This window comes from Podarcis liolepis (assembly GCF_965112155.1).
Source record: "Podarcis liolepis genome assembly, chromosome: 3".
Lineage (NCBI taxonomy): Eukaryota > Metazoa > Chordata > Lepidosauria > Squamata > Lacertidae > Podarcis > Podarcis liolepis.
Window position 1 is genome coordinate 67619175 of NC_139557.1, and position 26049 is coordinate 67645223.

Below are 26049 nucleotides of genomic sequence, written 5' to 3' on the forward strand. Positions count from 1 at the left end.
CCCTGACCACTGGTCCTGCTAGCTAGGGATCATGGGAGTTGTAGGCCAAAAACATCTGGCGGGCCGAGGTTGAGGAAGCCTGGTTTAGACCACAGCACCATCCACATCCCATGTTGAAGTTGGTGCAGAGCAAAATGGTTTGCATGAAATAGACCTTATGAACTGCTGAAATTACAGAATTAGTCTGTTTTTGTTTTGTTCTTGAGTCTTCAGGCGCTGCTCCTTGTGTTTGGAACTAAGTGAAAAGTACATTAGGTGTGGAATGGGAAATCCTGTTCCTTATTCCTGAAGATTATACAGGGGGGAAACCCCAAATGGTGGCATTGTATGTACACTTTCTAATAAGCTTCTGTATAGCACCAATACTTGCCTGTAGCAAATAAGAAATGGCTGCAGGGAAAACTGGCACAAGTCAGCTTTGTTGGTTCATTTTAGATCACACATTTATTTCATTTAAAAAGTAATAAAAGCATCAACAATAAAAACTTACTTAAAAATCAGTTTCCAATTCAATTCACATGCAGACTGGAATAAAGCTAATGAACTACATGCCTATCAATAGGGAAGAGTAATTTTTTAATTTATTTTTTTTTGTAATAGGTTGGGATTTTTTTAGTGCTTTCAAATAAGTGTTGGTTTCAGAATTTCTAGGGAGCTGTAATAAAATCAGTATACTAAATCAGCTTCCCCCCTTTTCCTTATATTCAGAGTGAAGAGTTCCACATATACACACAGTATTGCACCAATTATCCAAGGTAGGATTACCTTATTTTTGTGCTCTTTCCCCTTTATCATTTGAAAGGTGGTGAATAGAGAATGTGACCCTAATGCTTCAGACTAACATTTAATCCGAACGGTATGCTTTACTGTTTGTGGATTATATTAGTAAGGCAAAGAGGATGAATGCTTCCTTGCCCGTTAGAAAATGCAAGCAAGTAATTGTATGCTTATTTTAATTATGTTGCATGGTAATCAGTTATTCTGAAAGTAGGATGCTAAGACTTGTTACTTGTGTGGCATGCATGCATGGCAATCGCAAGTTTGTAAACTTCACATAACACTCCTGTTTATCTGGCACAAGAAATGCATAATGCTTGAAGTTGATCCTAAGCAGGCAGTCACTTGTAGGACCTATCATGCATCCAAAGCTGTGGAATTCTGTATAATATAGGATAAAAATAATAATAATTCTGAGAGCTTTATTGATTTGTTTTACAGGTCAGTGGCTGTACTTACCGAATGCATGAGGAACAAGTCCCTGGCCAAGTTTTTCAGAGAGAGACAAGAAGCTTTACAACATTCTCTGCCTTTAGGATCTTACCTCTTAAAACCTGTTCAGCGGATACTCAAGTATCACCTTCTTTTGCACGTACGTTGTCATTTTAAGTGCCTCCTCTTCGGATAGTCAATGGGAACCTGGCATGGGGTGGCAGTCCAGATCAGCGGTGTGTTTCACATTGGGCCCTGCAGTTGCTCTTTATTCAAAATTAAAGTGCCTAGTTTGAAGGAGGCCTGCTGAAGAGTGCAAATAATATAATGTGTAGCTAGGCTTTTGTGCTGCAGTCAAAAAACAAGCAAGCACAAACTTTCTGATGAAAGCGCATATGCCTGAAAGAAGTACTGTAACCTAGCCTTCACCCTGACATGCTAGGCTTCTGCAGATGTTCAATTTTCAACCCTTCCTGCCCCTTTCTCCATTTTTCTCCCCTCCTGTGCTCATCAAACAGCTTCTTCCCTGATGCTGCAGCTTCTTCAGAAAACATGCAGTACAGACCTATACATATTTTCATAAAAAGAGTGCAGTCCTGTACATCTTTACATACTGTGCTCATTGGGGCTCTTGCACTAGCTGGTGTGTTTAAAAGTGCCGTTTCAATTCCAGACAAGGGCAGCTGGTGAGGAGGGTGGGCCTGTATGAAGTCATCTAAGCCCAACAAAAAGGGTTTCCCCCCTTTTTTGCATGCATGCATGGTGGTAGAGAAAGTACATATCTCTTCCTTTCTTTCCCATGATTTTAACAACATTTTCAGAAATCTGGTTTCTTTTTAATGGTTATCATGTGCTTTCAATTAGGAGATTATACCCATAACTACATTTCAGAGTCCAGAAATTTTAATTTGTCGTGTCTGCCTAAGTCTAATGCTCGGATGTAATTATCAAACTGAGGTTCTGTAGCCAAAAGTAGAGGCAAGAAAGCATATTGAATGACTGACTCATTTCTCTTATTGAATGCTAATAAATTCTGCTTATGTAGCTGCTACTATAACGCAGCAGAGTAATGCCGTTGCTGTAAGGATGCCTATATTACTTATGGCTCATGAAATCAAACACAATCCACTAGCCATTTAGGGCAGCCCATCAAAGGCTCAGCAAGCCGCCTATTTTTTGCAGCTTGTTGGAGACTTCAAAAATGGCCAGAATGTCACACACCTGGTATGCCACAATATGTATCTGGTGGGCTTGATCAGTCACAAATTGTATGTGCTTGTTGTTAGCAGAGGATATGCCAGTCTCATCCAACTTTTCTATCTCCATCCCAGTATAACACAGTGCCTTTACATTATCAGGATCCTGGAATCAAGAGGGGTTTGGAAAAAGGGAAAAGAGACATATACAATGGAGGTGGCTATCAGTGGGAAAATGGGGCTGAAGGAAAATCTCCCGCATGCAGGATAAGGGGTTCTGTGCTGCATATTTTATAGACCAGGGAACTCTGCTGTAGAGACAAAAGACGTGAGCTGCAGTTGGGAGAGGATAAGTGTCAGATTATTAACCGTAGTTTACCATCAAAACATTTTTGCAGACCTCTAGGAGTTGTAAATAGTTCCCTCTTCATTGGCTTATTTACTAGGAGATAGAAAACCACCTTGACAAGGACACTGAAGGTTATGATGTGGTTTTAGAAGCCATAGATACGATGCAGAGAGTGGCATGGCATATTAACGACATGAAGAGGAAACATGAACATGCTGTCAGGCTGCAGGTGGGTTGACAAGTTTTCCATATTAGTAGTTTTTATCTTTCTATCTGGTTTTTGGTTTATGTAGATTGGGCACCAGCATTCTAAATGGCTATGGTTTTGCTTTCCTGTGCATGCTAACAATAACAACATCTTTTCATATATGTTGAATTTGATCTTCCTATATTTTAAAGCATCACACTCAACCATGGCAACTCCCAATTAATATTGGGAGATGTGTTATCTGTTACATGTGAAAGTACCTTCAAAGTGTGCTCGAGAGGTTCTTCTGAAATCTGTGTCTGTGGAATGTACAAAAGACACAATTGTGCTTGCAAGCTTTCTTTGGAGAGATCAGAACCCAAATGTAAATCTTCCTTCTCTGTCAGAAGATGAAGTTTTGCTTGTACACCCACCCAGGTTCTTTGCGGTCAGTGATTCATTTGTAGTCTTAAAAACTTGTTTACATGGCTTATGACTGCCCAAAACATCTCACAAATGCATATTTCCAAGTTGTGGATTGGTTCAGATGTCATATTGACTTCTGCTTATTTGAAGAAATCCTATAGGTGAATCCATTCACATAAGCAATGCAACTCTTAATTTGGGTGAGCTTCTATGATATCTGAGACTCTAATGAATATAATTTACATTGCTGTGGTTAAGCTTTGTGAGTTTCAGGCATACATCTTGCATTGATAATGTAACTAAAGATACTGCAAGGACTAATGTGAATTCAAAGAGCAACCATATGCAAACTTGCAGTAGGTTAACAGGAAGTATACAATTGCAGGCTGCCTGGAAAAGTAGCTAGTCCTTTCCACTTCTTGTGTACTTCAAAGACCCTTTGATCACATAAGTTGTTTCTCACATCTTGCACCATTATAAAACACCCTCCCCTTCTTCCTATTCTTTCCCATATAGTGGCCCATCTATCCCTCTAGTGTCCAACCTTATGGCTTGCTAAGAACTCTCCTTGTGCCAGCCTTCTCTCATGCATCTTCTCTAGGGGACCATGTAAGATAATCAGACAACAGTGCAGTGCAAATTGGCTGCGTGTCATAAAATACACATCTGCCAACTCTGACATTTAGAAATAGATTTCTGTTTGCCTATCATATGACAAATGCCTGTATGCCGCAACGCACCGTGAGACAGCTGTAGTATTTCTGTTCATGTAGAACAGGAGAGGCAAACTCTCTGTCTGGGGACCTGATCCACACACATCCATGCAAATGGTCATAAGCTGCATTAGGGTTCTGAAACTACATGGAGGCCTGCCTCCTGGTCTAAGGACCAGCTTTGCATCACAATTCCTGTGGTGGTTCTGCTGCCATTTCTGCTGTCCTGAGCTCTCCCTGTATGTGTGGTGGTGCATATGTGTGTATGAGGGAGAGCAAATGTGAAATGGTTATGCCCACTTTGGCCATGCCCACTGCTAGGGTGTGGCCCTTGAAAGGTAGGTCAACAGAGAATGTGGCCCTTGGTTAGTCATCCCTGAGGTAGAAGCAATGCTTTTTCACACTGTTGACTAGAGATGAGGAACATGATAGTGGCTTCATTACACAGCACTTGCCATGTGATATTTCCCAATGTTGTGTTTTTAAAGTGCTTGCTTTATTATCCCACCCTCCTCCCTTTTTTTCAGGAGATACAAAGCTTACTCACTAACTGGAAGGGACCGGACCTTGCTAGTTACGGCGAGTTGGTTTTGGAAGGAACATTCCGCATCCAGAGAGCCAAAAATGAGCGCACTCTGTTCCTCTTTGACAAGCTGCTGCTCATTACGAAGAAGAGGGAAGAGACTTTCACCTACAAAGCTCATATCTTGGTAGGTCTGTTTGTACTTGCAGGAGGAGGAGGAGGGAACAAGCAGCCCAAGGGCTGCAAAGGAGAGGAAATGGTCTATTTCAAAATGTCCAAAATATAAGTACCCATTCTGTGCACAAGATCTTCCTCTGACAAGCCTTTCTCTGTGTTGCAGTGTGGCAATCTCATGCTAGTGGAAATCATACCAAAGGAGCCTCTGAGCTTTAGTGTCTTCCATTACAAAAATCCCAAGATGCAACATACTGTTCAGGTATTTAAAAGCCATAACATACTGAATGCATTCTGAAACATGTTATTAAGGATATAATTTTCCTGATTTGTATCCTATGTATTGTAACTGAAGTTTGCACCATGTAGATAGTATTTCACTTCCAGGTTTGTGCAGGAAAACCAGGCCCTATTTCCTATGATCTCATTCTATCCAATTGCCCCCTTCCTTTTAGAGAGCAATACAATCCCAAATTAATGCACTCATGCAGTGGGAACAGGAACTGCTTTTAATACCCTAAGGGGCAAACTGGACATGCACTTAAAAATGTTGCACCAATGGGGAATTTTTCCTAAGGTTGGGAGAGAGGAATGGTTTTCATTAGGATCTCTATGATCTTCCATCCAGCTGGACTCCCTAGCCCCTGTAATTAATGGAGGAAAAAACAAAGATGTAACTGCATTCTACCTATTTAAGTGCACATCTAGTTTGGCCCTCAGCTTCTGTTTCATCTTTGCACTTTGAGAATTAGACAAGTATTAGACATGTCTGCCTGAAACTGATAATAATATTTTTGAAACCCTTTATTTCACTGAATTTTGAACAGTATGCCTCAATTCTGATCTTGGTTAATTCTTGGAGGAAGAAACCACAGGTCAATTTTAGAAAAGTATAGTGAGGTCAATGAACATTACTGTGACTTGGAAAATAAAATGACTAATGGGATGAGTTTTGTGGGTGAATAGATACACATATATATAGAAACAGTGCCTGCTTCCCATTCTAGCAAATCTCTTCAGGAACAAGCAACCCAGCCTGCCCTGCACCACACAGCGTGTTATACTGGTTATGCAGAAGTAATTCTTATCCTGCCCAAACCACTAATCTGCACAGGAGCAACATGATAACCTCATAGAGGGGGAAAGACAAGGAAACTAGGGCATGCAGACACACAAGGCACTATTACAGCCTGTGGTGTTCAGCTTTTCATGTTAGTTACCAATTGTGTTAAATAATTAAATTTGGTTTTATAAATTGTTGTCAGCTACCAGACATAGAATAATATTCAGAAATATACTAAAAGTATTTTATTCTGATGGCCATAGAAGGATGTACTGGAGCTAAGACATGACTCTCTCAGATTTTGCTGAACTCTCAGCCCCCTTCAGGCAGCATGGCTAGAGATGATGGGGATGGCAACAGATTCCACATCTCTCCACTGGAAGTCAGAGCCTTCTTCACGCTCAACCCTTGACTCTGCTAAATTTATTGTCTGGTGTTACCTACACTCCTTCATGTCTAGCTATAACTCATTGCATTCTTGCAACTTGTAACAGGCCAAATCACAGCAAGATAAGCGCCTTTGGATTCTTCACTTGAAGAGATTAATTCTTGAAAACCACCCTGCCAAAATCCCAGCTAAGGTAAAATATTAACAACTGCCTTATTTGTTTTTTTGTATTTCTATTGATTGATTGATTGATTGATTGATTGATTGAATTTATATACCGCCCTATATACGGAGGTCTCAGGGCAGTTCACAGAGCAAAATCAAAATATAAAACCACAAAATATATAATCGAACTAGAAACAACAACCCAATAACACCCCACACATTTATTATTATTAATAATAATAATAATGCATAGGATGTCTATCAGATCAACCAAAGGCCTGATTAAAAAATGAACTTTTTTGCTTGGTGCCTTTTTAAGAGTGTGGATATGTTAAAAATAAAATATGTGTATTTTAGTCTTCTGTGATAGATGCATCTGGGTAGCCACATTATGATAACAGCACATGAATTGCATTCCACCAAGTTCACTTGAATCAGGACAGTTTTGAAACCAATGTTGCCTTTCAGGTTTTAGAAGGTTTGGTGTGGTGGTGCACCAGCCAAGGACCCAGAGTCTGGGGGAAGGACTATTGCTGACCTGAGGTATTAAGCAAGTTCATATGGTTTATGCAAAATATTTGTTTTTGTTTTTTCAGGCCAAGCAAGCAATTCTTGAAATGGATGCTATCTGTAAGTATATTTGCATATAACTATTCATTTGCATATATTTTTTAATTAAAAAACTCTGGAAAATATGTAATAGACAACTGGATGCATTAATCTTAGCTGTCACAATGTTTTCTGGTTCTGGCTCAGAGCTTTTGAATAAGAACGTGGGTGAGACTTTTAGATACTTTCCCTCTTGTACAATTTGTTTCAGTAAGGTAGATACACTAGCCACAAACTCAAACTTCCATGTGTCACAGTGTCTAAACTCAAATCTCTAACATGAGAATAATATTGCTGGCCTATTTTACAGAATTCTTATAAGGATTACTGAGAATGTACATGACACACACTCAGGAAAAGTTGCTGCTACCACCACGGTTTACAGGACCCCAAACAGAGAATCTTTTCTAGTAGCAGTTAATTAAATATTTTCAGACACGGCTGCAGAACAGCAATAGTGTTTGGATGATTGGTGCTGCCGGTGAGCCCCAGTGGGATTGACTCTGCTAGGCAGTTCCCCATTGGCTGATTGGTGATTACAGCAAGTCCCTTTGAAAGCACACTATCAATGTCAGTCACCTGACCCTTTGAAGTTGTCACCTGACTTCGTAAGGAATTTCAGTAAGATTATATAATATATAGCCTATTCATTTTTGAACTTTATTAAGAACTAGCAAAAATATATGATAGGCGATGTTCTACATCCGTGTGTATTTATGAAGAGCTTTTATACTCCTTGTTGGGGAGAATTCTACAAAGTGAGGCAGTTTCTCCCTCTGTCATAGAGCTAAGCCACCCCAGTTTTAGGGTTGTGTACTGGTTTTGGCCCCTTCATGGATCACTGCCTTGTCTTGACGAAGGGGCTTGAATAACTCAGAGAAGCTATGAGCTATGCCGTGCAGGGCCACCCAAGACAGACAGGTCATAGCCAAGAGTTTAGACTAAAAGTGATCCACCTCGAGAAGGAACTGGGAAACCACTCCAGTATTTTGCCAAGAGAACTCCATGGACATAAAAAAGGAGAAGCTTTGAGAAGGAGGTGAGAGTTTCCAAGGCATGCTCTGGTTCATGAGGCCACGGAGACTCGATCACGACTAAGATGACTAAACAACAACTGGTTTTGGCAACAGTGTTGTTCAGTGTGACTCTCTATTTCCCTTATATAAAAGATTGGCAACCACAAGCAGGATCAAAGTTTTCTGCTTAGGAAAGTTTTGCCAGCTCGTACATCACCTTGTGTTTTGAGATTCTTAATAAGAGCACATTAAATAATTAATGGTGAACTATGTTGTCTTTTCAATTCATTTTTAATATCACCCTTCCAGGGGACTGCTATTATGCATGCAGAATGTCTTCTCCAAAATTGTGTGTGGAGTGAAAGACATTTACATAGCTTATATGTTGCTACCCAAGACATTTCCCAAGCATCCCTCTCAAAGCCATTCACTAATATGAAATAAAACTGAAAAGTATCCTTGGGAACAATCAGGGGGCATTCTCAAATTGTTCCTAGGTGACTCCAGCCCAGGCATAGGCAAACTCGTTCCTCCAGATGTTTTTGGACTACAATTCCCATCATCCCTGACCACTGGTCCTGTTAGCTGGGGTTGATGGGACTTGTAGTCCCAAAAACATCTGGAGGGCCAAGTTTGCCTATGCCTGCTCCAGCCTTTAAAACCAAGCCTGCTTCTCCCTGCATTGTCCTATTCTAGGTTTTCTTTGTGACGAAGCCTTGAGAAATGTAATGCTGTAATCATAAAGTCTTCTCCAAAAGCTCACCTGATGTATGAAGTCAGACTTACATATTGTTTCCCTAATTTCTTTATAGATCACCCAGGATTCCATTATAGCCCAGAAGGAGAAATGAAAGCATCGAGTAATTCTAAAGAAGGAATCGCCCCACAGAGGGTGAGAAGGAAGTCAGGTAATAAAATATTTTGTTGTGGTTTCCTATAGGAACATTCTTTTACAGTCGAGTCATCTGAAAAGGTCCTTGTACTTCCTGGTCCCCCACCATCAGAAATGTGGTGAGTTGTGCTGTGCCTTTTCAGTAGCAGCACCAACCCCTATGGAAGAGGTAGGGAAACTGTGGTCCACCAGATGTTAGCAAACTACAGCACCCATCATTCCTGACCATTGGCCATGCTGGCTGGAGCTGATGGGAGTTGAAGTTCAACAACATCTGGAGGCCACATGTTCTCCATCCCTGTTTTGAGAACTTCTTTGCCTGGCACTGACTAACACATATAATTTGGTGTAAAATCGAAGTACAGGGCAGTCCACTAAGTTTTTCTGGGGTGTTACTGTTTCTCTTTTGGCTGCTGTTGGTTGTAGTTGGGTTTATTTAGGATACTTTTTTATAATATTGTTTAAATCAGGAGACAGCATAAACATTTTAAACAAAAGCACATGTGTTTTTCCCGCAGAACCTTCATCCAGAGCCCATAAAATCATCAAGCCAAGTGGTGAGTTACAATGCGTCCTGTATGTGATATTATGCATTAAGTATTACAAATCATGTGGCACCTTTAAGTGTTCGATTAAATCTATGTAAATAACAAAACAAAACCCAGTTGTCCTGGGGAAGAGTCGTGTTCAATCTCTTGTCAGGGAAGAAATTTGTTAAATATCTGACAAACAAAAATAACAAACTTCAAAATCAGCAGGCAAACCTTTCAGTTTTGAATGCAGGGGGAGTTTTTCACATGGGATAAATTTATTACAAAAATGTTCAAGCATGCTTGCCTTATCTATTGATGGGGCCCATGTTAAACACAGTACTTTGGTTTATAATTTCCATTTTAAAGTCAACAGGTGTTTTAGACTTAAACCTGTTTTCCACAAATGCGGAACATAATTTTTTACTAAGTGATACTTAGGATTGTTTTGTTTTTTTGTTTCCCACTAATAATTTTAGACATGGATCCAGACACAAAAAAGGTAAGCCATATCATTCTCCTCACCCCCAGTAGCTTGAAAGTGATTTTTGGAAAAGTTAGATTTGAAGTACTGAATACTTCTTATAACTTCAGAACAGTTTGTTTTCCTTTTTCCACTTACAATTGTTATCCATGCCTGCCACCTAGTGGCTGTCATGGTCTTACCCTTCTTTACCTCCAGTTCTGCACAACTGCAAACAATAAGCTCGGGTTTGGCATACAGCATTTTATACCTGAGGCAGGAAATCTGAATATTCCCCCACCTCTCCAAACCATAACATGCAAATAATCCGCCTGGAAGATCTCCTGTGCAGTCGCCACTGAAATGAATACAGCTATGCAATAACTTGATGTGCCATGCGTCAAACATGTCTGTCTCCCGTTTTGCCCCCCTCAATGGTATCCCAGCTCTGTTGCCCGCTGGGTGTCATGGTAAGGTAGTTTTGGAACATAACAAAGGATGGGGAAAGAGACCAAAGAGACTAAGTAGTGCTGCCTACCACATACTCTCTTGATTCCTCTAAGCCATAAATTGACCACCTATGGTTCTCCAGATGTTGCTGGACTACAGCTCCCAGCATTCTTGACCATTGGCTGTGGCTGATGGGAACAGGAGCCCAACAACATCTGGAAGGCAGCAATATCCCCACTTCTGCACTAAACTCGTGGTCATTTCACTTCCCCTTTACTGCTCCGTGTTCTGATATTAAGCCACATATAGAAGGATGTGTGTGTCTACTACTGAGAAATAAAAGCTATGTGAGAGATGATTTAAAAAGAGACCAAATACATGATGTGTGGCTTGTATGTGCACATTTATATATGCATATATTTGCATGTTTATGTAGATGCATATGTGTATATATCTGTGAATGTGCTACACACCCACATCAGAATAGCTGCTGATCTAGCTATAGCTTTAAAATGAGAAGGATGGGACCCGGTGCTTCATATAAATATATATTTTCCTTCCAAGCGGATCAGTATTGAAGGAGCCCTGCTATCTCAGGCTGAAGCCCTCCTCAGTCCTAGGAAAAAGTTTTCACTGAATCACAAAGGACTGGACTCCAATGAAGTGGCCTATAGTAGCGACCAAGAGGATAATGCCCTCACTGGTGTTATGGATCAGACTGATGCTGACGATGAAGAAGAGACTGAACAGGTAGCCAACTTGCTTTGTGAAATGGAAAGATGAATAGTAGGGTGTGTGTCAGATATGGGTACATAAAGGATGAGAATTACTAGTGCTTGAAGGATTTATTTCTGTTAATTCCAATGCAAACCTACCTGATCCACACTTCCCAGATTGGAATGTAATGATTATTTGGATTTTCATTTCCCCAAATTTTGTGATGCAGTTTTCTGTTGTTGTTGTTGTTGTTTAAAAAGCATTTTTAAATCACTTGTTTAGATAAACACATTTAGAAATGCATACAGAGAAAGAGAGAGAGAGAGAGAGAGAGAGAGAGAGAGAGAGAGAGAATGAATTTTCATGCCAGGAGAGAAAAGGGGACATCATCTTCCCTTTGCAGTGCCTTCCTCATACTGAAAAAAAATATTGCATGTGTATATTTATACACAATATACACCACTTGTGTATATGTGTACAAAATATTTTTACATGATTATTATTTTAAAATAATAATATTATTTTGAAAAATAGTAATACTCCGTTACATTTTTTGTGGAAATTTCTAGAGGCCAAGGGCCATTCTTCTTTTCCCTGTCTGTGCTCAGGCAGCCTTTCTGAGCTTGTAACAAGACTTGCATATGTTCCTAGCAGTTGTACATTTATTTGAGAGGAAAATACCACCACCCAAAACTTCGTGGTTTCAGGATGATGGCATCACAGCTACCATATCAATCAGAAAGCAACCATATCAATCTTACAGAATACTCTTCCTGGAGCCCACCATCTACCCTGCAACAAGCAAAATATATGTCCTTTGTCAAAAACATTTTGTGTTAGCACACTGCCTTTTGCTGACCTCTGTCAGCTTAGGAGGCCCCACCAGAGAGTCCTTTCCACTGTAATAATGCAGTATCTTGTCGAACATTTGACATTTCTGAGACTTGGCTCTGGCTGAAGGCCTTTCTGTGTAAAGGATTATGTGTCATACTGTAACCCTTCTGTTTTCTACAGACCACACAACAAAATTCCCAGCAGAAACCAAAGGGAGGCCGCAAAAGGTTAAACAGTCAAGTTGCTGAAAATTTTGAGAAACGAAGAAGTGTTAATCTCAGTAAATGTGAAATTCAGGTACAGTCTTTATGGAAAAGTAGTAGTATAATTTGTCGACTTAATGTATTCCTGGTGTGAAATAAAATGTCTTCTTTTGCAGGCCTTTCAAAGGAGGTTTTAAGGAAAGGAGCATTCAAATTTTGCTTTTAAAAAGCCAGGAAAAAAATGCAGTGCACCCCTATCCCTGGTTTCTTGCGAGTAAATCCCACTGACTGTGTTCAAAGGGACTTACTCATTTGTGTGTCTGTTCCAGATTGTAGCCTACGGAACCCAGAGGCTCCTGGGTGTTCTGAACCATCTGGAGGGGCCTGCAGACAAATGCTTGTGAATGGCTAGGGTATATGAGAGGCAGAATGGATGGTTGATGAATGGAGTATGTGTTTGTGCATGGGGTTTGTGTGAGAGATGAATGGATGATGAAGGGGGGAGGATTAAAGGCAGAAAGAGAAGGAAAAGAGGTGTCCACACCCACTTTTTGTCTTGTTTCTGTCCAGCACCAGTATGTAGCACCTAGCCAGTTTCCCTCAAGGAAATAAGACTCTCAACTTCAGTAAAGTTTGCCCTCCTCTTATATGTGATTATGATTCTGCATGTTAGTTAGATCATAGACTAATAGTGTGCTCTGTTTCAAAACTTCATAGAATGCAAAGGAGCCTGCAAATGAAGCACCTTCCCAGGTCAACGCAAAGTTTTCATTTTCCTGCAGTGGAGGTGGTCATTCATCTCGGCAGTTTGCACCACAAAACAGCTCATTTATGGCGAATATTTTGGGCAGAACAGATGCAGTGAGAAACATCTGGACAGACCACCAGATTCGGCAAGCCCTGTTCCCAAGCAGACGCCCCCCGCAAGAGAACACAGAGGACGAAGATGATTATCAGATGTTTGTACCGTCAGAATCTACATCCAACTTGGTTTCCATTGGCTGTGAAGAGAGAGAGCCTTCAGGCCGCCCTTGCAGCTGGCACGTAGGGCTAGCTCATCAAAGGGACATTTCTAGCTCTAACTCTCACAGAATTGTGAGGCGGGCCAGCAGTGCTGGGGAAAGTAAAACTTCTCCGTCTGGTTCAAGATACAGAAAAAATGACCTTGGTCAGAATGCTACTTGGAATGAAATAAAAAGTTCCAGGAGTGACATGGACAATCTGCAGGTGTACCTAGAATCTTCAGAAGAACTGACTATTGATGACATAGATCATGTCTATGACAATATAAGTTTTGAAGATTTGAAACTAATGGGTCTCACTCGGAGGGAAGCATCTGACCGTGCTCCACAAGGGTCAGCTAGAGACTCGCTCTATGAGGCTCAAGACCAAGACATTGCTTTCAATAAAAGACAGGCACCTCAAAGCAGGACCTCTATTTCTACCAGCAGAAATGAAACTACTCCCAGGAGAGGAACTCCACCTGTAAGCTCTCATGATCTAAGGATCAGTGAGGAAAATATCTATGATACCATAGTCCTCCCAGAGCAATCACTGACAAATTTCAAATGTGATCGCCTTAAGTGTTCCAAAAAGAGGAGTTTTCTGGGTCTGGAAACAGATTTTGCATGCTGTGACCACCTGCGGCAGTTTGTTTCTGAAGAAAGCCTCCATTTCAGTGAAGATGAAAATCCCTATCATTGTGTTCCATTAGATCATGATTATTTGAGCTTAGTGGATAGCTCATCAAACTCTGATTCACACTCTCACAAATCTGCTGCGGACAAGTTATCTGAGGAAGTGGATGAAATCTGGAATGACCTGGAGAATTACATCAAGAAGAATGAGGAAAAGACGAGAGACCATGTCCTTGCAGCTTTTCCTGTTTGCAAAGATGACATAGACAACAACACTCCTACTAGAACTACTTGTGAGTTAAATAAAGATGTGGGATATTCACTCCCCCCTCTCTCACTGCCAAAAACACCTGTTTTCCCAAAAGCTTTGCCCAACAAAGTTGCCAGGTTGAGTGAAGCCAACCTCAGATTCGAGGAGGAAGCATCGCTATGTAAGGAAACACCATGCAGAGCAAATTCCTTGATGAGTCTCAACAGATCTTCCCTCTCCAATGAGAGAGCTTTTGTAGATAGTCTTTATGAAACTGCCAGTAGTATTCTGTGCAGTGCAAATGCAGAAAGTACTGACAATGAACTGGATGCTGTGGATAAAACAAAGAACCGGGTCTTCACTATGGCAAGACAGTACAGCCAAAAAATTAAGAAGGCAAACCAGCTTTTGAAAGTAAAAAGCCCAGAGCAAGAGCAACTTTTGAGCCGGCAACATAAATCAAGGCACAAGGACTTAGCAGCCATTTTGGAAGAGAAGAAACAAGGAGGCCCAGCCATTGGTATGTGGACAATGTTGTTGTTTTAAAACCATTCTTACTAGACATACTTTGAATGTCTTTGGAGGAGGTCACACAGGTAGCTTAGCAGCCCATGCATGTCCCCCTTTACAGAGAAACCCCTAGTTTGTGGATAGTGTAGGTGTGGGCCTGGCGGCGGCCAGCATATGCAACCCCCCCCCCTGTGATCTTAATTGTATAATAGTAAAGGTAAAGGGGACCACTGACCATTGGGTCCAGTTGTGGACGACTCTGGGTTTGCAGTGCTCATCTCACTTTATTGACCGAGGGAGCCGGCGTACAGCTTCTGGGTCATGTGGCCAGCATGACTAAGCCGCTTCTGGCGAACCAGAGCAGCACACGGAAACGCCGGAGCGGTACCTATTTATCTACTTGCATTTTGACGTGCTTTTGAACTGCTAGGTTAGCATGAGCAGGGACTGAGCAATGGGAGCTCACCCCATCGCGGGGATTCAAAACGCCGTGTATAGTAGTAATAACATCCAAATAAGGCTATAATAGAGTGGATAATATAGCTAAGGCTACAATCCTATGCATGCTTACTTGTCAGTAAGACCTATTAGAATCAACAGGACTTATTAAAAAGATGCGCCCTTACTACGCTATAAATTTAACTCCCATGTTACAGCCTTTTTATAATATGCAATGCAACTTTGTTTTGACCATTGTGTCCTCTGTCACACTTTTCTTTAGGTGCCAGAATTGCTGAATATTCCCAGCTCTACGATCAGATTGTTTTTCGGGAAACCTCACCCCAAAAGACTAGTTCTCAAGACCCATCAAACATAAGGTATTCCTCACCAGTGTCAACATCTCAGTTAGCTGCGGAATGCTTCAGAGCAGAAGACTGGTTGCACTCAACATACAGTAATGTGGAACTCTCAGATTTCTCTCCCTGGTCGGAAGTCCCACACCTAAAGGCCAGAAGCTCCCCTTCGGAAATGAGTGCAAAGCAGAGACAGTTGCCAGCGGCCTGCTCAGTGCCTTCCCTTCAGACTCCTCTTCGCCCGCACATTCCTGCACAAAGGTGGAGTGCAATTATAAGTCAGCCTAACAAAGAGAACTTGCACCACAGTCAGGTTTTTAACTCTTTAGGAAGACGGGAAAGCAATGCAAAGTCACAGATGCACAGCAGGTCACAATCATCTTCCTCTATTGTGGCCAGCAAGTCTGGGGAGTCAATAAATTATCCACATGAAATGGACAAGAAGCAGCTGCATTCAGACAGGAACTTTCTCTCTGAACACCATAAAGAATCTGTGCCAGGTGCCACCCCAGGACTTGCAGCATGTGATGGAGCAAAGCAGAGCCTTGAGAATTGCTCCGAAATGATTCTGCAGGATTCTCAAAAAATTCTTAGAGTTAACAGAAACTTGCTCTCAAATGCACAAATAGCTACCCAGAACTATTTTTCTAACTTCAAAGACACTGATGATGGAGAAGGGGATGACGACGACTACGTTGAAATAAAATCTGAAGATGAGGGCTCCGATTTAGAGAGTTTCTACAACCAAACAAAACTCTCGGATCCAAACATAAATGTACATTGCGCTGCTTCAGAAACTTGTAGTGACAAAAATATGCCCCTGGCTCCTGCTAAGGCATCAGACTCTTTCCTGGCCACATGTAGTGATTCAGATAAATTGAATGATTACCTATGGAGGGTACCATCTCCTAATCAGCAGAACATTGTCCAGTCCTTAAGGGAAAAATTTCAGTGTCTTAGCTCAAGCAGCTTTGCTTGATTTTTTTTTTTAATTCCTAACATTATGCCTTAATGCTGACAAAGTTATAATAGGGCTGCCTGTACTGGTAGAGTACATTGTAGTGTGTATATTTTAACTATAATGTAGTGAGAAATTTAAAGTGACTAGTTTTGCACTGTCAAGTTATTGACTGGCTTCACGTTGCAGGCAGATTTCTGGCTAGCTTTTCCTTGCATCCGTTCTCAACAGTGTCCCCTATGCTGAAATCATGGCAATGATTTTATGAGAGCCAGTCACGTAGGCCAGAATTCTGATTTTGTCCTAGGAATGGCATTAATGCTGAAAAGCAGGGGGAGGGGGGGACTGGCATATTATGTGAAATGTGCAGTGAAATATCAGTGATATTTCACTGATCAATACTACAATACTACAAGATAAAGAAAGAGTACTCTCAGGTTTACTTGCTTAAAGGACTGCACATATATTTTCATCAAGTGAGGTATGAAATACTGTGATTGGACTGAAGCTTATTGTTGTATTGTCACTTAACTCCAATAGCGTTAAGATTCCCCTCCTTACGTTTCCGCAGCCCACTTTTCCAAGTAGGTTTGATAAATAAAATGTGCACTTGTGGTACAGACCAAAATGGAATATCTGTGGGATCAAGCAGCAAAGCACCTTTCTCCAATTCAAGCCTGCAGGGTAGCTGGAACTCCATTTTGGAAACGATTTCCTGACACTAGTAATTCAAACCTATACATTACTGAACACAAACTAGAGATGGTTCAGTCTAAAGCTATCCCTTTAGCTTAAAGGGATCCCCCTCCCCCATTTGTTTAAGTTGGTATCCTTTTATTTCAATACACTACATTCCTTTTTGTCTCCCTTTTATCACATGAAAGTAGTAAGTAGCCCTAATCAGATGTTTAGTACCCGTAAATGCCAAACATATGAGGGAACACTGAGATAGCACAAGCCGTTATCGCCATCTAAATACTGACACACATGCTGGCCATGTCTTGGCATCCATCTGAATAGGTCCATCTGTATGCAGGTATGGCTCCCTCCACAGAGCTGATTGATAGCTGTTCCTGGGGCAGGAGCTGTTCACTTGCATATCCATGCTCACATAGCCCAACCTTTTAGACTGGTGCTTATCACACATGGGCTGGGAGAACGTGAAAGGCACCCATGTCTACATTCTCAATAACCCCTTCACAGATTTAGTATGAGCAGGTACCAAATACCTGAATAGAGTTGACTCTTACTGTTTATGCTCCTGTGTATTCTGTCATCTTATTTTTTGCATAGCTTTAGCTTGGAAGCAGTAGTGTTTTTACTTGAAAAAAAATACGGTGTGCAAACACACAATGTTTAACCAGTTTTCAGATGAAGGACATATAACAGTGATATAAATGAAATTGAAATGCATTTTGCCAAGGATGGGAGTTCTCTCTTTTCCACTTAAAAGCATTCCACTTTGCTCTAGCACAAGGCACAGTAGCCCTCATACATTTTAGAATGTCAACAAGTTGCTTTTGCAGGCATTTTTTGACAAAATCCCACAAGTGATGAGTGTATATTCCATTCTACAAAAATAGATATTGAAAGCTTTGTGGTTTCTGAATTTATCTGAACTTCATGCAACAAATGCTTTTTAATTTTTGAAATACTACTTCAAGAATGTTGGGATTTTATTTCTGGTTTACCACGATCTCAAAATTTCTTATACAAGGCTGTCCCAGTTACATAGAAGAGCTGACTGCAATTCAAGCTATGTCTAGTAAAATAGATTATGACTAATGCAAGTATATTTTAAATTAGCAAACTTCAATTTTTATTTAATAAAAATGTAAAATAATGTAAATAATAGTAAAAGAAATTAATTTGAGTGCATTAACAATAGGCACATTTAGGTTCCTTTGTAACGACAGAGGAATTTTATTAATCTGATAAAATAATGAGATATATGCTTAATGGAACACATAGCTTGGTGAGGAACAAACAATAATATGTTTGGGGTACTTTTTGCTTTGCTGGCAGAAAAGCAAACAGCTGAATTCACAGGTAGTTGAGCCCTGGAAAATGTTTCCATAAAAACAAGGGCAATACTGGTTTTCAGTTCTCAAATGAGCTGCCAACCTTGTATCTAGTTCATGCTTTGTAGGGAGCTTGACTTACGCTGTCTAACATCTACAATTGCCATTTCCCCAAAAATACCAGTTAGAAAGAAAACTACTCCCAACCAAAAAAGCAGATCTTGATTTTATAAATACTACAGTTCCTCATGCAAAACTTATGTAGCCAAAATAGCAAAAGAATGCCATTGTTAACCTGGTTTGAACTTGGTAAATGAACAGTTGGAAATACCATGCATCTTTTTTTCTGAAGACACTAATATATATTCCTTCATATTGTAACATAGAAGGTTAAATTCACTTTGTTGCACAGCCTTCTCAAATGAGCAAATTATATAAATTTTCTGCAGCCTCAGGACAATACAAATATGAATGGAATCAAAAGCAGCTGTTTCTTGGTACACAAAAGGCGAGTTCATTTGAGGGTCTTCTTCAAGACCACCACCCACATTGTAGGTTAGTGGGTCCGTTTTACTGTCTGAACTCTCCTGAGCACATTACTTCATTCATGGCAGTGGGTAGCACAAAAGTGTAATGTGAGGGCACAGTAGGAAAATAGCAGCCATTACTAAAACTGGAACAATGGAGCCAGAGAATTAAGGATGCAGCAGAGGAGTCAATATGACATGTGCTGCAAATTAGATAGGTCATAGCAGACTCATCACATTTTTATTAGTTTAAAGGTGGATTTCTCTTTTCTTTTGAAGAGTCATACCTCTCTTTTGCAACTTTTTGTAAAGAACATTTGAAAGGAGGTTTATAATTTTTAACCATGTAACATTGTTTGTAAAATACTCTGGTTTTAATGTATTTCTGTACTATTTGTTGATAGTGTCAGCATGGTTCTACTGGACAGGGTTCACAATGAAGTCATTCTGGATGGATTCACACTGCGTGTTTCCTAATTTCTGCAAATCATTTGTTAGCATTTTATTCTACTGGTTAGAGACAACCTCTACATTGCACTTTTTTTTCATGTAAGGAGTCTTTTTTAAGGAAGATGTAAAAAATGTATGTACATGTAGAATATTCTTCAGTAAAGCTTTTTCTCATTTTGTTATGCTTAAAAGCTGAGTTTAAAGCATGCCAAACCTGAAAATATGTAAGTAATAGCTGCCGGGGGGGGGGGAATAAATACTATTTGCAGCAAAATTGAAAAAAGAAAATGTAGTCTGTTTTGTTAATTGTTTCACACTGTGCAGTGTACCAAGGGGATTCACCCTTTTGCAACTTTTGCCACTGCCTCCTTTGCTTGGCTTTTACCATTTACTGAATCAGCTGGGAAGGGCCAGCATTGGTGAACATATTTTGTATATAACATATACAAAACAAAGAGTGTGCTCTAGTATAATGTATTATGGGGGTCACCCAGCTAAAGCCTGTGGGTGCCATGGTGCCTGTGAAGGCCTTCATTGGCACCCTGGGCAGAGGGCCTGGATTTGTGAGCTTTCATTTGGAGGGAAAGGGTAAGTCTTTAGCCCTCCAGGAAGAGGGGGGTGAAATATGAAGCAAAATATGCAGGTATCCTTCTAAGCAATTGCTGTGAAATGAGCCAGCTTAGTAGGTTGCTTCTGCCCCTCAGTATTTTTAGTCAACAAGTGAGAGCTGTGATTTGTTGTTCATTTGTTCAGACACCAGGTATTAGCAATCTCTGGGGTCCTGAAGAGCTAGTGTAGAAATATCACTCTGGTGCATAGGCTAGGAGTAGCACAGGTTCTCCCAGAGTAGAAAAATGAACATAGTATCCATGTACCAGTAGGACACTGTGGTTTAGGATGACAGAAAGCACCCCTGACTTGGGACCACTGAGACTGAGGCACCAATAAAAGCTGTAGAAACATGGAGAGATGCTTTTGTGAGCTCTAGCACCAGCTTTTTTGGACGCGGGTGGCGCTGTGGGTAAAACCTCAGCGCCTAGGACTTGCCGATTGCATGGTCGGCAGTTCGAATCCCCGGTGAGCTCCCGTCGTTCGGTCCCAGCTCCTGCCCACCTAGCAGTTCGAAAGCACCCTTAAGTGCAAGTAGATAAATAGGTACCGCTTTATAGCGGGAAGGTAAATGGCGTTCCGTGTGCTGCTCTGGTGCCGGCTCGCCAGATGCAGCTTGTCACGCTGGCCACGTGACCCAGAAGTGTCTGCGGACAGCGCTGGCTCCCGGCCTCTTAAGTGAGATGGGTGCACAACCCTAGTCTGTCAAGAGTGGCCCGTACGGGCAGGGGTACCTTTACCTTTTAGCACCAGCTTTTATTAAGAAAGAACCATTTCCCCTCCTTGCCAAAGGGCTTCTTCAAAACTCTGGGTATCCTACTAATCATGCTGCAGCCTTTCTTCCTACTAATAATTGGTGCCAAGTGTTGTCCTGGGCCCCTTGTAACCCATGGTGGGTGTCCACCATTTCAAATTTCATTTCCCACAATGCCCCAGAAAAGGCACAACGCTGAGGTACTGTGGGAAAAGCCAGAGTCTGCTGCCAGCTGGGCGAGTTGCTCTTCAAAGGAAGATTCTCCAAGCAGCAGCAGCAGCAGCAGACGCTGAAGCGGTGGTTGGCAGTTTTAATTACCAAATATTGCTCCTCGTCCCTCTTTTCCCGTTTTCTTTGAAGCAAGGCCAGCTGCTTTCCGTGGGATTTATTTCCAAGTTAGCAAAGGCTAACATGCCCCCCTGTGTTCATTATAAGGCCAATATTTCCAAGTGACGACGTTTGCTCAGGTGAAGCGAGGGCCATGGCACATGCCCTGGGTCCGCAGGAGAGGACAAGCCGCTCGCTCACCACCTGAGGGGAGCTTTGCGGACGAGTTTATGCCCGGAGGTGCGAGCGAGGCGCCGAGGCTCCGCTGGGCCCCCGCCTTTCGCAGGCATTTCTTGGAGCCGGCCACGCTTTGCCCGTCGGGCGCCCCTCCCCGCGCCACGTCCCTCCCCAGAAGCCAACAACTCCGCCTCCCCGCCAGGGAGCCCCGACAGCAGCAGCAGCTTCCCTCCCGTCCTTCCTCTCGCAGCCATGAGGCTCTCTGCCCTCCGTCGCCTGGCGTGGAGACCGGCGGCACCGGCTGCAGCCAAGCACGGCGGGAAGAAGGTGGTCAGCTGCGGGGTTCTGCCTCTGCTGCGCCCTGGAAGCGGCTGCCCAGGCGCGCTCCTGCTCCCCCGGGGCATCTGCGGCACGTGGGGCCGCCTGGACAAGCAGCGAGGGTCCGGCAGCGGAGGGCTACGGGGCTCGGCGGCCAGGTAAGCGGACGGTTCCCTTTTGCAGAACGTGGGGGTGGGAAGTGCCTGGTCCCGCCGCCAGCGCTTCTAGTTTGTAGCCGGCACTCGGCCCCTCGCCTCCACGTGGGGAGGAGGGCTCCGCCTCCGGGCTGGCTGTTGTGTCTGATGCAATAACGCAGATGCATTGCGGAGGAGAAGGGGGGGGGAGGAGGGAGTGGCGTCTCCGGCAGCCAATCCGCTGCGAAGAAGCGGGAAGCGCGGCTTCCTATTGGCCCCGTGAGCGCCTGCTTTCACTCTCCCCGCTTCTAGAGCTACTAACTCAAATCGGAGTTCATTTAGGTTCATTGGAACTTGCTTATTTATATCTGTCTTCAGACACACACACACCAAATATATATAGGTTCTCTCTCTCTCTTCCATCGTCTCTTGAGAAAGACGGATGCCAACAGATGGATAGATATAAAATAAATAAATATACATATAAATTGAAATAGAATAAATCCCAAAGATGATTTACAACCCAGTGAAAAACACAATAATAAAAGAAAGTCACTGGATCCTGTGAGGGCAGTTGCCATTTTCAGAGTTGCGACATAGACATGGCTATCCTGTAGGTATTTTGATTAGTCCGTGACGTGCTAATTGATTTACTATCGGCAATTAGCTCTTTATGGCAGCTTCGGCAGGTCCGGCACACTTCCTCTGCGCGAATCTGCTCCTTCTTCTCCGTCACGCCCAGCAGAGTAAAACACAGCAGCAACTTGTCACTCAGTTTCCCACAAACACACAGAGCAAAGTAATGTCCATTTACAGCTCTTTTATTGCATCATTTTCTCAGATATTTCCAGGGCTTCTCGCAGACATGGCAAACACCCTCTCTCTCTCAACGACTAGAGAGGAACAGACAGGAAAGCTCCTCCCAGCTTCCATTTCTGACGTCAGAATGCTGAGGCATCATGGGAACAACTTAACCTCTTAAGTTCCAACTCCCATACCCCCTCTGCCACACATTCTGACAATACCTGTGGAACATCCACGTCACTCTCAGGTTCACACTGTGCGAAACTTACCAACGCACCTGTGGCTTGGTATCTTTCCGGTGGAACACCCTTCGTTGTGCGACTGGATCGCCTGGGCACAAACTCAGACGTTACCTCTGACTCACTGCCACCAGGAACTGTGTCCTCAGCATCATGGGACTCCCCCTCTGACTTAAAGCGTTTTCGAATCCTCTCCATTATACTCACAGGAGAACTGGGCTCACTCTTGGCCTCCCTTTTAACAACTTGTGGAGATGCCCCACCCTGCTCCAGACCTTGGTCAGTGACCTGATCGTCATCAGCAGACTCAGCTTCTTCTTCCTCCTCATCAGAACCTTCCTGTTCTGAATCAGAGAGACACTCTGAGAGAACATCACGCTTGACAGCAGCCTTTGACTTTTCATCCTGCTCATAGAACTCAGCGTGTTTGCTGATCAGCAGTTTACTCTGATCACCTGATGGGAACGCGAACCTCCATGCATTCGCTGCTGGCTCATACCCACAGAAGATCATTTTCCGGAACTTGGATCCATCTGGCCCCTGCAAAACTTTAGTCACTGGCACAGATGCTTCCGACCCAAACTTGCGCAAAAAATGAATCTGGGGTTTCCTGCCATGCAACAACCCAAACGGTGTGTCACCTACCCCTGAATTGTAGGTCCGATTCCAGGTGAAGCTCACATACCTGATTGCCTCCAGCCAAAACTTTGGTGGCAACCCAGAATCTTTCAGCAACACCTTTGCAGTCTGGACCAGAGCCTCACATCGGAGCTCTGCCTTCCCCCTCTGATTGGGTGAAGTCACTGTGTGACGTATCCCTTTCTTGCGAAAGAACCTCTGCAAAGCAGAACCTGTAAATTGAGCACCTCTGTCACTTGTGACAGCTTGCACTTTGGTGGCAAACCTTTGTTCCACCTCCTCAATCCACCTTTTGATCAGCTGTGCTGCATCATCCCTGGATTTGAGACCATGGGTCCAGGAATTCTGCGTAAAATTATCCTGCATCGAGAGCAGAAACCTTGACCCTCCCAGACTTGGTTCTTTTATAGGACCAAACAGATCTATGTGAACTAGCTCAAAAGGTTTTTCGGTTACCCTATCCACTTTTGGGTAACTGCACCCTTTTACCTTTGCATGTCTGCATGCTTCACAATCCATCGCACATCCACATTCTACAATGTGGCAACCGTTTGCGACCTCGGGTAGCGTCTGTAGTTCTTCTACAGAGCCATGAGCTGTCCTAGCATGCCAAGCGTGTACACATGCATCATGATTGGGAATTGTAGCACGCAGTGCTTGTGCTTTCTCAACCTTCCCCTCACCCTCCAGAGACGTTTCAAGAATGAAAAGATCATTCTGCCCCTTTTTAACCTTGGCAAGCATCCTCCCTCCTTTGGAGATTGTGCACACATCACCCTGAAAACAAACCGTAAATCCCAATTTCAGTAGATAAGGCACAGATAAAAGACAGTGGTTCATCCCAGGAACGGTACAACACTCCAGCGTTTCCTGTAAAATACGAAAATGCAGATTTACAACGTTAGTTATACATTTTTTCTGTCCATTTGCAAACAGCACAGTTTTCCCGGCCGGAATTGCCTTGCAATTCCACATCTCGACAGCAGGGGTCTCTGGAATCAAGTTGCGATTAGCTGCAGAGTCTATAACGAAACGAAACTTTGAGCCTTTCTCACAGCTGTTTTCAAACAACGCCAGACTAGCCGTGATCTCATACGTCTCTTCCTGGCACCTGGCACGTTGACTAGCCTCAGTCCCACGCCTGGCTGTTTTCCCAGACTTGTTGCCATGGAAACCCGACTGATTCCCATGGGAGTTGTCCTTGAAAACATCCTGCCTTGCCTCTCTGCTCCGGTGGGGGCAATTTCGACGCAGATGGTCTGTAGAATTACAAATGTAACACCGACGAACGGAAAACGCCTGTACCGTGCATTCCGCGGGCTTGGCTCCGCCTCTGCACCCCGAGCTCCCTGTGCCAGCTCTGCCCTCTTTCTTGCGTTTCTCTTCTTCGTCCTGCAAGCGTCCCGCCACGTAATGCAGCGTCAGCTGTTGCGGATCCTGAGACTCCAGAGTTAGACACAGATTGTCATAACTCTTATCCAGAGAACTGAGCAAAATGTACACTTTCTGCTCCTCTGGAAAATCGACACCCAACAGTCTCAGCTGGTTAAACACGGCCAGCATATCAGTTACATGCTTCCTGATGCTATCCCCAGGACGTAACTTCATCTCAAACAAGCGTCTGGTGGTGTGGATCTTTGCCCCAGCCGTGGTTCTGTGGTGCACCCGTTCCAACGCCTGATAAGCCTCACAAGCATTTTCCAGGCCCTCAACCAAAGGTAGCTGCGAACCATCCAGGCTAAGCACGATCGCTCCCAGGGCCCTCTGGTTCCTCCTCTGGGAATTTCGGGCGTCTGCTATCTCAGCTGCTGTAGCTCCAGCCCCAGGTGTAGGAAGTGGCGGTCCCTGCACGGCCTCCCACAGACCCTTCGCCACCAGCCATGCCTTCAGCCTCCTGCTATATTCTTGCCAATTCTTTCCGTCCAATTTTTCGAAAGGTACGGAATAGGAATCGTGGCCTTCTGCCATGGTCTCCCGTTTTTCCCCAGGGGCCCCAAGCTGTACTCACAAAAACTCCAGCTCTTCCGGCTCCTGCTGCGTGGAGAAACGATTTCCGCTGTTCTCAGCACTTCTGCATTCAGCACAGCGTCTTTCAGCCTGCTTGCTTGCCTTAGACACAGACCTCCGCTTTCGCCAACTCCACTGCCATCCGAACGCAACTTCAAAGCATTCCAGCAGCCTCTAGTGACAAGTTTACAAGCGGTAATTTATGGGTCCATAACCTGTAGGTATTTTGATTAGTCCGTGACGTGCTAATTGATTTACTATCGGCAATTAGCTCTTTATGGCAGCTTCGGCAGGTCCGGCACACTTCCTCTGCGCGAATCTGCTCCTTCTTCTCCGTCACGCCCAGCAGAGTAAAACACAGCAGCAACTTGTCACTCAGTTTCCCACAAACACACAGAGCAAAGTAATGTCCATTTACAGCTCTTTTATTGCATCATTTTCTCAGATATTTCCAGGGCTTCTCGCAGACATGGCAAACACCCTCTCTCTCTCAACGACTAGAGAGGAACAGACAGGAAAGCTCCTCCCAGCTTCCATTTCTGACGTCAGAATGCTGAGGCATCATGGGAACAACTTAACCTCTTAAGTTCCAACTCCCATATATCCAACCTATTTTGGCTTTTTTCCATCGCTGTATGCAGCACTGCCGAATTTTTTTTATTGTAAAAAACTCCTTTTCCTTTAAGGCTCCCTTAACAGGTAGCAGTTAATCTGTTGGAAGTTTATCTCCATAATTTGTTCTCTGTGGCAGAAGAAGCTTCTTTTGCTAAATGTATATTAGATGATG

At 43.1% G+C, this 26049-nt stretch overlaps 2 protein-coding genes across 13 annotated transcripts in view; both read left to right on the top strand.

Annotated features, from left to right (window-relative positions):
• PLEKHG1 (pleckstrin homology and RhoGEF domain containing G1) overlaps positions 1-19542 on the top strand; it is a 107182-nt gene extending 87640 nt beyond the window's left edge. For 7 of the 12 annotated variants that reach the window (XM_083496394.1, XM_083496391.1, XM_083496389.1 and 4 more), the window contains 14 exons: positions 709-755; positions 1219-1369; positions 2852-2983; positions 4608-4790; positions 4944-5039; positions 6335-6421; positions 6990-7023; positions 8831-8926; positions 9429-9467; positions 9920-9942; positions 10918-11103; positions 12085-12201; positions 12825-14514; positions 15226-19542. In XM_083496394.1, coding sequence (XP_083352520.1) covers positions 709-755; positions 1219-1369; positions 2852-2983; positions 4608-4790; positions 4944-5039; positions 6335-6421; positions 6990-7023; positions 8831-8926; positions 9429-9467; positions 9920-9942; positions 10918-11103; positions 12085-12201; positions 12825-14514; positions 15226-16277 — 3933 coding nt within the window. In that variant the 3' untranslated portion in view covers positions 16278-19542. The remainder of the gene's footprint in view (positions 1-708; positions 756-1218; positions 1370-2851; positions 2984-4607; positions 4791-4943; positions 5040-6334; positions 6422-6989; positions 7024-8830; positions 8927-9428; positions 9468-9919; positions 9943-10917; positions 11104-12084; positions 12202-12824; positions 14515-15225) is intronic. The other 5 variants (XR_014524371.1, XR_014524372.1, XR_014524373.1 and 2 more) reach the window with 1 other exon arrangement.
• A 1212-nt stretch (positions 19543-20754) lies between these two features.
• The window catches only part of MTHFD1L (methylenetetrahydrofolate dehydrogenase (NADP+ dependent) 1 like), a 112861-nt gene continuing 107566 nt past the window's right edge, over positions 20755-26049 (top strand). The window contains exon 1 of the mRNA XM_083496415.1: positions 20755-21597. Coding sequence (XP_083352541.1) covers positions 21374-21597 — 224 coding nt within the window. The 5' untranslated portion in view covers positions 20755-21373. The remainder of the gene's footprint in view (positions 21598-26049) is intronic.